At 39.7% G+C, this 13,237-nt stretch overlaps 1 protein-coding gene across 1 annotated transcript in view; it reads right to left on the bottom strand.

Moving 5' to 3' along the window:
- Positions 1–10,591: 10,591 nt before the first annotated feature.
- Positions 10,592–13,237, bottom strand: part of GPR78 (G protein-coupled receptor 78) — a 66,134-nt gene continuing 63,488 nt past the window's right edge. The window contains exon 3 of the mRNA XM_040420577.1: positions 10,592–10,829. Within this exon, the coding sequence (XP_040276511.1) occupies positions 10,592–10,829 (238 nt within the window). The remainder of the gene's footprint in view (positions 10,830–13,237) is intronic.

The following is a 13,237-nucleotide window of genomic DNA, read 5'->3' as shown; positions in this document are numbered from 1 at the left end:
ATAGACTGTTAGAATTTGTATTATGGCAAGAAAAAAGCAGCTAAGTAAAGAAAAACGAGTGGCCATCATTACTTTAAGAAATGAAGGTCAGTCAGTCAGCCGAAAAATTGGACGTTGAAAGTAAGGGCTATTTGACCATGAAGGAGAGTGATGGGGTGCTGCGCTAGATGACCTGGCCTCCACAGTCACCGGACCTGAACCCAATCGAGATGGTTTGGGGTGATCTGGACCGCAGAGTGAAGGCAAAAGGGCCAACAAGTGCTAAGCATCTCTGGGAACTCCTTCAAGACTGTTGGAAGACCATTTCAGGGGACTACCTCTTGAAGCTCATCAAGAGAATGCCAAGAGTGTGCAAAGCAGTAATCAAAGCAAAAGGTGGCTACTTTGAAGAACCTAGAATATGACATATTTTCAGTTGTTTCACACTTGTTTGTTATGTATATAATTCCACATGTGTTAATTCATAGTTTTGATGCCTTCATAGTCATGAAAATAAAGAAAACTCTTTGAATGAGAAGGTGTGTCCAAACTTTTGGTCTGTACTGTATATATATTTATTTATTTATTTTTTCCCCTATTCAACAGTCTGCAGCTTGGATAAAATTTTTGAAAAAAAACTATAGTAAAATACAGTCTCTAGCCTGCTAAAGATAACAGAGAGTATGCAAGAAATCAGAATCCCTCCCTCTTCCCCCCAATCCATGAATATTTTTGGTGACTATTATAGCAGCTAATAGAAAAACTTAAATAAGAAAGATGATGGGGAACTGAGATTTAAAGGGATTGTCTCACCTCAAACATTGTCAGATAGAGGTGGGACCCGCACCTATCTCTAGAATGAAGCTACCAAAGAGAATGAGAGCACACTCCGCAAATTTTGATTTGAGCTCCGAAAATAGCTGAGCGCAGACTTTGCTATTTCTGGCAGTTCAATAGAAGTGAAAGGAGCGGTGGCAGCAGTTGTGGAGGACTTCCAAAAATTGCCGAGCGAGTCGCATTTTTTTTGCAGCTCCCATGCTCCAATGAATGGAGGGCAGCCGTGCATGCAAGATTCGTTCTCCTAAGCTTTGGGTACTACCGTACGTTCTAGAAATAGCTGTGAGTTCCAGAGCTGGTATTGATGACACATCCTAGTGATATGCCACCAATGTTCGAGATGAGAAAGCCCCTTTAAAGGGGTTTTATAGGATATACTGTAACATTGATTCAGTGCGTAATACCGTAAGTTGGTCTTCAACCCCAGGGACGCCATTGATTAGTAGACAAAGGTGCTGTTGAGTATTTTTCTCCAGACCCCACCAATCATAATTTGAGGACCTGTCTTAAGAAAAGGCCATCAATGTTTTTTTTCTAGAAAACTCCTTTAACTTAATCTATTTAAAGGGTTATTCCCATCTCGACATTTATGGTAGACCCACAGGTCCCCGCGAACCCCATGTCACGTTTTCTCTATTCACTTCTTTGGAAGTTCTGACCATAGCAAAACTGTGGATATTCTGTAAATGTGGAGTGAATGGGGAGAGGGTATGACTCTTTAAATATTCTGAAACATAGTTCCAAAGATACAATTTTTCTACTAGTTAGTGCAAAATAAGAGATACAATATATACAATAAATAGTTTGCTATACAGTACAAAATTTCTAGAAGAAACAATATACACAGAATTCAAGAAAAAATACAAATATATTACTAAATACAGCAAAGTGAAATGACAATACATTCAGTTGAACTGGATATTTGTAAATAATTACACTTCTTTGGAGTCTACATATATAGAAAGCTGGGATGTAGGAATGTGGGGAAAGCCTGAGATACCTGATTTCTCTATATCTACAGCCACTCATTAAAAATAAGCTGCACAAGGAACTCAAGAACGTGGACGCGGGATTTTGCGGCCTATGCTTTATGGTGAATAGCAAAAATAATATTTTTTTTTTCTAAGAAACATTTATTATTTATAATATACAGTGCACAGGACAATATAGAAGAACAGCGGGTGGTCACGGAGAAATAGGACCCTAGATGCCTTTCAAAATTAGAATTTTTGGATTATTTAAAAAATAAATAAAGTTATGAAGGTTAGCTGATAAGTGTATGATGGCTAAGGGTCTGACCGCCGGGATACCCACCAGAGAACGAGGGTCCTCGAGTCCCCTGTGCGAACAGAGCAGTGGTGCGCATGCGGGAACCCATGATCCATTCACGTCTATGGGACTGCACAGCACTGGGCTTCCTCAGGCAGACCAATAGAAGTGAATGGACTGGTGGTCATGCACATGCAATACTGCTTCTGTATTCTGTGGACAGGTAATAAATGCTGTTTATGGTAAAAAAAAACGTTAACTAAAAACAGGTACAGATTATAAAGAAGTGCAAAAAAATTAATGGTATGGATCCAATAGGATAGCCGGCTACACTACTGATCCATATGAAAAATAACAATGGTCCATCATCTGTCACAGAAAAAGGGCACTAGTATGAGGGAGTGTTATAGTAAACCTAGGGTTTCACAGTCACGAGTATCGGTTAAATTGATACTCCAACATTTTTAGGTCATCTCTTGGTCCTCACTCCTTCCTTTGGATTTGATTTTCAACATATCATCAATGAATTGAAAACCAATTAAATCGAAAATAAATAAATAAAATAATTGATCTAGAAAAGTTTTTCATCCAATAATCCCAACACATTATTTTTCAGGATTTTCTAAGTATAGCTCAGGGAATATGATTGTTGTCAGTACATAAAGGGTTTCCATACTTCTTACAGTCTGTGATATTCTCAAATAATGACATTGAGGATCAATGCTTGAGGATTTCAGTTTAAAATGACTTGGCTAAAACATAGGCAACGCAAGTCATGGACTAGCACTCACATACGTTAAAGAAGACATTGCATAATGTATGAGATCAGCAAGGAATGGTCTAGAGATATAAGGAGTGTTCTAGCACATAGGAACCCAGACATGCAGGAGAAAGACTTGTCCTATCAAAATTTTCTAGAGAATTCTAGAAATGTCTAGCACACTGGAGAACTAGGGAAGTAATACCTTGGAACATAGTTGATCTGGAGAAGAAATGGTCTCATACATAAATAGGTGAGGTGGAAGCATTCAGAACAAGGACAGATGGAGAATACTGTATATAGCCTTGACCACAGGGTAGCTGAGGTAAATCTGGTTTGACATATTTACTATGTAAAGTATAGCTGAGAAAGGCAAGGTATATAAGAAAGCTAGACATAAATGTTCTGAAACATAAGAGAGCTGGGAAAGAAGTGGTCTGGTACATAGGAAAGCTGGAGAAAAAGTAGCCTGGATTATAAGAAGGCTAGAAAATGAATGGTGTGTTATATAAGCTAGAGAAGAAGTCTATCTGTAAAGAATAAATCAAAGCAACTGGACGTCCAGTTGCCTTGATTTATTCTTTACAGATATACCATGACCTGGATAAATGAGAACCTTCACAGACATAGAGAAGAAGTCGTTTCGGTACATAAGACCTGGAGAAAGAGTGATCTGATACTCAAGAGAGCTGGAGTCAGAGTGGTTTAGTATATATATATATATATATATATTTTTTTTTTTAAAGCAGTCTGATACATAAGATAGCTGGAGAATGAGTGGTCTAGCACATAACAATGTTGGAAAATGAATGGTCTGGAATATAAGAGCTGGAAGTGTTCTGGTGCATAATAGACCTGAAGAATGATTGGTCTGGTATATGAGAGCTCGAAAAGAGGTGGTCTGGTACATAAAAGCTTGACAAAGAGTGTGTTGGTATGTAAGAAAACTGAAGAAAGAGTGGTCAAAAACATAATACAGCTGGAGAAGGAGTGGTCTAGGGCATAGGACAGCGGGTAGAGAAGTAGTCTGATTGATAAGAGAGCTGAAGGAGTGGTCTTGAAAATATAAAGCTAGAGAAGCAGTGCTCTAATATATAAAAATGCTGGAGAAGGAGTGTTCTGGTAGATGAGAGAGCTGGAAGTAGTTTGGTTTGGTACATAGGAGACCTGAAAAAGGAGTGGTCTGGTATATTAAAGAGCTGGTAGAAGCATGCTTTGGTATACAAGAAAGCTGGAGAAAGAGTTGTCTGAAACTTAAGACAACTGGAGGAGTGGTCTAGTACATAAGACAGCAGGTGAACGAGTGCTCTGGTACACAAGAGAGGTGGAGAAGGAGTGGTCTGGTAGACATAAAGCTAGAGAAGGAGTGGTCTAACACATACGAAAAGTAGTGAAGGAGTGGTCTGTTACATAAGAATGTGAGAGAAGAAGTGGTCTGGTAGAGAAGACAGCTGGAGAAAGAGTGGTCTACTACATAAGAAATGATAGTGAAGGAGTGGTCTGGGACGTAGCAAAGGTAGAGAAGGGGTGATCTAGAACATACCTAAGCTGGAGGAGGAGTGGTCTAGCACATAAAGCTGGAAACAGGGTGGTTTGGTACATAAGAGAGGTGGAAAAGGAGTGGCCTGGAACATAAGAGAGGGTGGTCTGGTACAAAGGAGAGCTGGAAAGGAGTGGTCTGTTCTGTTACATAGAAGAGCTGAAGCCTTCACCTATCTCTGCTGACACCTTATAACTCATCATGATATAATAATCATGCAGCCCATAGACTGACTAACAGATAGGCACCCTTATACAGTATAATAATGATGTAATTATGATAATAAGATTCAATGGGCTCGTTTTCTACTACTACATTTAGTGGACGATTAAATTTTTTGAAAGTATATTTTTAATTTCCCACTTTTTTTTTATCGATTGATTATAGAGGACAAGTAACTCTACATGAAATCACTGGCTTTTGTATAGCAGTGGTTCAGTTCAGAACCCTCTTAACAGGCCCAAACATATACATTTAACTACAATATCTTCTAGGGTTTGTATTGTGGTATTAAAAATAAACATGGCCGCTTTTCTCCAGAAACAGTGCAACTTTTGTCCATAGGTTGTGTCTGGTATTGCATCTCAACCTTGTTTACATTCGGGCAGAAGTCAAAATTGATTACTTTAAAAGAGATCAGTCAGCAGTTTTGACCATAATAAATTACTGACATCGCTAGGTAGAGACTTGGGTCTTGGCAGGACAAACATACCCTTTATGAAGCTTTTCCGATCAGGATTAGTGTGAATGTGAAGTTTTATTCTGTAAAGTTCTGCTTCTTAAAGGGGTTGTCCCAAGAGCAGTATTCCACATTTTTCAAACCAGCACTCGCATATGAATACTTTTGTGATTGCATTGAAAAAAAAATGTTGTAAAGCCACGAGCTATTCAATAGAATGTATCTGTATAGCGCCACCTGCTGTTTGTTCGTTTACTTATTTTTCCATGCACCTCACTGAGGTAGTTGCAAGCTCTCAGTTTAACTCTTCAACTGCCATATCTTCTGTTAAAGGCTGTGACAGTTGCAAAGAAAAAGCTGCAGCAGAAAGGATACACCCCCTGACAAAGGACATGTCTACTGAGCTGTTAGCCTGAAATAAATCTAGAAGAACAAATGAGGCAATGAATCAGGAGATCTATGGTTCCATATGAGGCATAGGGCTGGTTCTAGCTTTGTTCGAAAGAGTTGCACTGGAGGTGGAGCTTTGCTTTGAAGTGATTTCTGCCTTGAGCTTCCCCGTTGCTCTGGGTGATGGCTGTAGTGGTTTCCTGGTTGGATTCAACACATGCCATTCAGAGCAGAGGGGAGGTTCACTTAAGAAGCAGAACTATGGAGAGTAAAACTTCATATTCTCACTACTCCTGATGAGAAAAGCTCCACAAATAGTATGTTTGCCCTGCTTAACCCAGCCCCTACCGAATGCCGTCAACAGTTTAGCATTGTCAAAACTGCTGACATATTCCACTTAAGGTGAATTTAGCATTGCAACAGTTGTTTTGTTAATGATATTTTCTTTAAGAGATAAAAAACAAACTGCAGCCTAAAACACCTTAAAACAACTTATGGTAACATAAAATGATCAGTTGTATCGGTGGTCTCCAACCTGCACTCTTCAGTTACTGCAAAAACTATCACTCCTAGCATATCTAAGCGTCCTTCCATTGTCTGGGCATGTGAGGAGTTGTAGTTCAGCAACAGCTTGAGAGCTCCAGGTTGGAGAGGAGACAACTGTATTACACGAATGTACTATTTCATTGAAATTTTGATGGACCAGCAAGCAGGTATTTTTTTTTTTTTCTAGACATCTCTCTCTACAAATGATGTGCACCCAAAATAATTGTTACATATGAATAAATGATACATGTCTAGACAGTGTATTTATGTTTAAAGAGATTAAATATTGATGACCTCAAAATAAGTCATAAAAATGTGATCAGTCAGAGTGGACTCTCAGCATCATCAATGATCAGCTGTGGGAAAAGGCTGCTACACTCTATAAAATGGTCAGTTACATAGGGTGCATTATTCTGAGGCAAATTCAGTTCAAAGCAAGCTGCTACACACCAGTACTATACTCATATTTTGATAAGTAGTTGGATTTGGTAAAACATACTGTATGTTAAACCTAAACTGACTTATCCTTGAAGGTTTCATTCATCTGGATCATGGTTTATCTAATATGGATAAGTGAAATGCAGTAGTTGTACATGGAGGAGGTGTTATCAGTGATTGATAGCATTCTCTGTGTAAATGTGTATACAGAGATAGCTGTCAGTCACTGAGAGTTGTACACAGGGGAGGTGGTATCAGTGATTTCTAGCATTCTCTGTGTAAGTGTGTATACAGAGATAGCTGTCAGTCACTGATAGCTGTACACGGGGAGTTGTTATCAGTGATTGATAGTATTTTCTGTGTAAGTGTGTATACAGAGATAGCTGTCAGTTATTGATAGTTGTACATGGAGGAGGTATTATTGGTGATTGATAGTGTTCTCTGTGTAAGTGCGTATACAGAGATAGCTGCCAGTCATTTGATAGATGTACATGGGGGAGGTGTTATCAGTGATTGAAAGCATTCTCTGTGTAAGTGTATATACAGAGATAACTGTCATTCACTGATAGCTGTACTCAGGGAGGTGTTATAAATGATTGATAGCATTCTCTGTGTAAGTGTGTATACACAGATAGCTGTCAGTCACTGATAGCTGTACATAGGGAAGGTGTTATATCAGTGATGGATAGTATTCTTTGTGTAAGTGTGTATACAGAGATAGCTGTCAGTCACTGATAGCTGTACATAGGGAAGGTTTTATATCAGTGATGGATAGTATTCTTTGTGTAAGTGTGTATACAGAGATAGCTGACAGTTACTGATAGCTGTACAAGGGGAGATGTTATCAGTGATGGATATTATTCTCTGTGCAGGTATATACTGTATACAAAGATAGCTGTCAGTCACTGATATTTGTACACAGGGGAGGTATTATTGGTGATAGTGTTCTCTGTGCAAGTGTGTATACAGGGATAGCTGCTGTTATCTGTTGGGAAATCTGTCATTAAGTGTTTCTTGCAGTGTCATCGGAGGGAAAATTAAGCATTGCACAGTAGCCATTGAAATAAATGGGTTGTCTTTGTAATGTAGGACAGGACAGGTCCTCCAGAGCGTGAGACATTCTTTGCATCTGAGATGAGGATCTTGAACAGGGAACCCCTCTCTATTAACACAGAATTCCCTAACAGGGACTTATCTGGCCAACCCTTTTAAGAACCAGGAAAATGCTTTACCATTCAAAATTTCTAACCAGGTTGAGATTACTTGAGTTACAACTACTTGTAAATCGGAAGCTGCACAACTATCAATACCCAAATGATCCAAGATCCTCCTTTGTGGCAAGGTGACAGAAGAAAATAAATATTTGTAAAATGTTCTTAACTGAAGAACCGCAAGCACCATTGTTATCATCATTGTCATCTTCAGTAATGTCATTTGCAAGAATAAAGAACTGTATATGTCTTACTCTTTAATGCACCTTTTTCGTAAGAATAACTTCTAGATATCAAATGCAAGTTTCTACTCAAAATTATTAGAATGCCTGGACTTATCTGCAGACAATTACATGTATATACATAAAAGAAATGTATGAAATATAGCATACTGGCCAACAAAAGTGTATATTTTTAATATCTAGCTTCTTTGTTCATCAGTGCTAGAAGTTACAAATCTTTAATGTTCACTAACCTTTCAGCAAACTATGCATAAATCAATAGCGCAGGTGAATATAAGAAACTTTGCAATATATTTTAGGAGAGTAAAATCCTTTGTTCTCCATCTAGCTGCTCATTCCTCCTTCCCTCTCGTTCTTTGGGTAGCACGTAATCTGATCCTTCATTAAGCTGACTGTCCATCTCTTCTCTAGCAGAGAATGCTAGTTTAGGAAGGGGACGAGGTAGAAAGAGTCATATTACAAAGTTTTTTATATTCATCTGTACTATTCATTTATTTGAGGTCTGTTGACTGGTTAGTGACCCTTTAAGTCTGCAGCTACTCTTTCCCTGTGCCCCCTGAAGATACTTTCAACTCTATGTTCTCTATTGTTATTTAAAGCGGTTGTCCCATGAAAAATATTTTACATTCTTTAAACCAGCACCTGGATCTGAATACTTTTGTAATTGCATGTAATTAAACACAGAATTTTTCAATAAAATGTATCTGTATAGCGCCACCTGCTGGCCTTTTCCTTATTTCTTTGTCCAGCTTGCTGAGGTGGTCGCATATGTTCAGTTCTATACTTCAATTGTTACCAGCCATATCTTCTGTGACAATTACAGGGAGATAGCTGCAGCAGAAAGGACCCACTGCAGAGAAAGAACATTGTCCCAGAGAAAGGACACGCTCCTTGAGCTAGCTGTCAGTTAGCTTGAAATAAATCTAGGAGGACAACTAAAGAAATGAAACAGTGGAGCTATGGATCCATGTGAGGTACATAGCTGGTTCTAACTTTGTTAGAAAGAGATTTTCATATACTATACAATTAATTTTTTTTTTTTTGTGTTTTACATGGGATAACCCCTTTAAGAGATTTTGTATAACATACACGGATCGTCATCCATATTTTTGTATGCATACACACAACAGTTTCTATTTAAGATAGTAAATGTGGATATTGATGTGGATGGTAACATTTATCCAGATATCACCTTCAGACTTGGTGCTTGCCCTCTAGAATCTATCTTTTTTATTTCATTATAAACTCTGCTGTTCTCATTGCAGACAGAGGGCATATGACGAATACAATCGAATAAACCTAAAAAACTAACAAAGTAACCTGGTCCTTTATCAGCTCAGTTATATAGCACAGTTAAGCACTGAATTGTTGTCTAAGCCTTGGTTCCACTTAAGGATCCTAGTGTTCTTGGGTGGGTCAGTACAACCCTGATCCCTATGATAACACTCTGCATAAAACAGGAAGTGTTGTCATGGGGGCATGGGACGAGCTAAATGCTTCATGTCTGTCCATTCAGACCATCATAGCATTCTCTTTTAATTACAAAGAATTGCTGTATTTTGAAACAATATTTGATTAAAGGGTAACTGTCATATTTTTTTTATTTATTTGCTAGTTTATTAGAGCTAGTCATGTATACATCAGTTTGCATGCGTGAGGAGGCGTGTCTCTCAGTAATCCAATCTGATTGGCTGGCAGGGAGCTGCTGGCTACAGTAAGTTTGTATATGAAGTGAGGGTATGCAGTTTTAGCCTCAGAGAACTGGCAGAGGAGCCATCTTAAGAAGATCCTCATAATGTAGGATTCAAAACAGCCGTCAAAAGATCTGTAATTACCTTATAATAACAGCTTTCATTAATGTCCTCTGTCCCTTTTCACTGCTCCCTTAAAAGACCGTTGCTATGGCTCATCTGTCTCTGGCTAGGAAGACAGAGGGGCGGTCCTTCGCACTGCATGCCTGCATTAGGCTTCAGAGTGAGGAGGCGTGTCTCTCAGTAATCCAATCTGATTGGCTGGCAGGGAGCTGCTGGCTACAGTAAGTTTGTATATGAAGTGAGGGAAAGCAGTTTTGGCCTCAGAGAACTGGCAGAGGAGCCATCTTGAGAAGATCCTCATAATGTAGGATTCAAAACAGCCGTAACTAAGGGGAAAACTCAAGGAAAACTGTGATAAGTGAAGAAACTAAAGATTGCTTTTTGCATAATGCTGCTGCAGCAGTAACATATGCTGAAATAGATTTTTTTATGAAAATATGACAGTAAGGGTCCATTCACACGTCCGTATGTGTTTTGCGGATCCGCAAAACACGCACACACAGGCAATGTGTGTTACGCATTTTTCAGACCGCACATCGCCGTCACTCTCATAGAAAATGCCTTTTCTTGTCCGCAATTGCGGACAAGAATAGGACATGTTGTATTTTTTGGCGGAACGGAAGTGCGGATGCGGACAGCACATTCCAGCTCCATGGAAAATGATAGGGTCTGCACCTGTTCCGCAAAATTGCGGAACGGATGCGGACCCATTTTGCGGACGTGTGAATGGACCCTTATCCTTTAACTTGCATTTAATGTCTAAGTCCTTAAATCCTATAGCATGTCTCCAAAGTAAGATGGATATTGATACTTTTTCCAGCAAGGGTTGAAGAGCTGACACTTTACTGAATGATGGGTTAGTATGGTAGGTTTCTAAGATGACTCCTTAGCTGGCTCTGTGCAAACAGTACTCATTTTCAGTATCTAAAGAGCTGTTATATCCAGAAGAGGGGTAGAGTTCTCTCTTCAGTATCCTGTTGACAATGTTGAGCAGAGCCTTCTTGTACTGCTGACGTAGAAGCGAGTAAACAAAGGGGTCCGCAGCGGCTTTACTGTAGGCCAGGCACTTACTTACAATACCCCAGTAGTTGTTTATCTTTACATATGGAAGAAGCTCTATTAACCTGGAAGACATGAAGAACAAAGGAGCTTTGATCAATAAGACGTGTATCCAGATTCAGTATGCAGCCCCAGTATATCCGGCCTTGCTAAAGATCCCATCCAGCATTAGGCATTAGAAATAAAGGCACCATTTTGATTGCATTCAATAACTGAAAAGGAAAAAAAAAAAAACATTACATTTCACATTCTGGTGGAACTTTTTAAAAGTAGGGTCTTTTATTAACCTAGTGAAATCGGCATTAAACTGGAACATGGTAAAAGTTAGTCCATACTTTTCAACTTTGTAGTTGGCATATTCGGGGCATGAAAGTCCTACCCCTAGAAACAACCCCATACCAACTAGTAATGCCCACTTATTGGCATTTCATGTGTAAGGCCTTCCCATTTTTGGCCCGATAGCCCAAATTTACATGGACTGTCTCTGAAAAGTAGGGACAGTCACTGCAGAATGAGGACGTTTGGCAACTATGCTTGTCAATCAATGATGGCATGTTATGAAGTATATGTGTGCATTACACCTACATGCCATGCTGACCTTCTGGGGGCAGAGGTCCCCAACACTTTTTACCTTGTGTGACACTTTGATGGATCTCGTATCATCTGAAGGCAATTGTCTATGCTGTGAAGATACGAGATGTGCAGCACCTGAAACTACGGATACTGGAAGCCTGTGCTAGCATTTCTCCTGCGGTGTTGCTATCAGTGTGTGAAGAGTGGGAGAAGAGGGTTGCATTGACAATCCAACACAATGGGCAGCACATTAAACACATTTTATAAGTGGTCAGAAACTTGTAAATAACTCATGAAAGAATAAAGTTACGTTAAAACCAAGCACACCATTGTTTCTATTGTGAAATTCCCAATAAGTTTGATGTGTCACATGACCCTCTTCCTATTGAAAAAACAAAAGTTGGATTCAAAATGGCCGACTTCAAAATGGCCGCCATGGTCACCACCCATCTTGAAAAGTTTCCCCCCTCACATATACTAATGTGCCACAAACAGGAAGTTAATATCACCAACCATTCCCATTTTATTAAGGTGTATCCATATAAATGGCCCACCCTGTACATTGTGGTTTTATTGCAGTTTTTGCTTTGTGCAAAAGCACCTTCAGATGTTCACATGATCTCTGAAGGTCCTCAAGCTACAGAAGAAAGCATCAAGGAGGCAGTGGAGGAACTGCTGGTTAAAAGTGTATTGGGTCTAGTGTGTGCCATGAGGCGGTCTGGAGTCTACAATTTTGGAGGTCTACACTAGGTCAGGATCTGAAATTTTAGGGGGTCTTCCCTGAGTTTGTATTTTGGGAATTTTGGGTCTGAATTTTAGGGGTCCCTGGGTCAGTATTAAGGAGGTTTGGGAGTTGAATTTATTTAGGGGGGTCTGCTCTGGGCCTTATTTAGGAATTCTAGTTGGAGGTCAGTTCCTTGGGTCTGTTAACAAAGGTTCTTGTCGGAGACAGCTGATCGGCGGGGGTGCGGGTGTCAAAACCGCGCCAATCTGATACCGATGAACTATCCTGAGGATATGAAAAAGCCCGGAGAACCTCCATCCCTGGGTACTATACCATCCATATTGGCTCTGTTTGGGGACTTATAATTAGAGATGTCCCGAACTATTCGCCGGCGAACAGTTCCCGGCGAACATAGCTTGTTCGCGTTCGCCGCGGCGGGGGCGAACATATGCGATGTTCGGTCCGCCCCCTATACATCATCATTGAGCAAACTTTGACTCTGTACCTCACAGTCAGCAGACACATTCCAGCCAATCAGCAGCAGAGCCTTCCTCCCAGACCCTCCCACCTCTTATCAAAAAGCAAGGACAGCATCCATCTTAGATTCATTCTGAAGCTGCAGTGTCACAAATTTAACTAAGTTGTAATCGCAATGCGATTAATACAGGTTATATTAATCGCATTGCGAATTCAACTTAGAGCTGGGTTCCTAATGGTTGTATTGCTAGAATATAACGAAGATTGAGAATATAGTGCTATATTCGTTATATTCGTCAATTCTAGCAATACAACCATTAGGAACTTAGCTCTAAGTTAAATTCGCAATGCGATTAATATAACCTGTATTAATCGCATTGCGATTACAACTTAGATCTGAGTTCCTAATGGTTGTATTGCTAGAATTGACTAATATAGCACTATATTCTCAATCTTCGTTATATTCTAGCAATACAACCATTAGGAACTCAGATCTAAGTTAAATTCGCAATGCGATTAATGCAGGTTATATTAACCGCATTGCGAATTCAACTTACCACACTCTGCGTCAACTACGTAATTTTCCATGGGAGTTTTGCCATGGATCCCCCTCCGGCATGCCACAGTCCAGGCGTTAGTCCCCTTGAAACAACTTTTCCATCACTATTGAGTCCCTGTGGGTTTTAAAATTCGCCTGCC

This window comes from Bufo bufo, chromosome 2 (genome assembly GCF_905171765.1).
Source record: "Bufo bufo chromosome 2, aBufBuf1.1, whole genome shotgun sequence".
Lineage (NCBI taxonomy): Eukaryota > Metazoa > Chordata > Amphibia > Anura > Bufonidae > Bufo > Bufo bufo.
The sequence above is the reverse complement of the archived record's forward strand: the minus strand, read 5'-3'. Positions and strand labels throughout refer to the sequence as shown.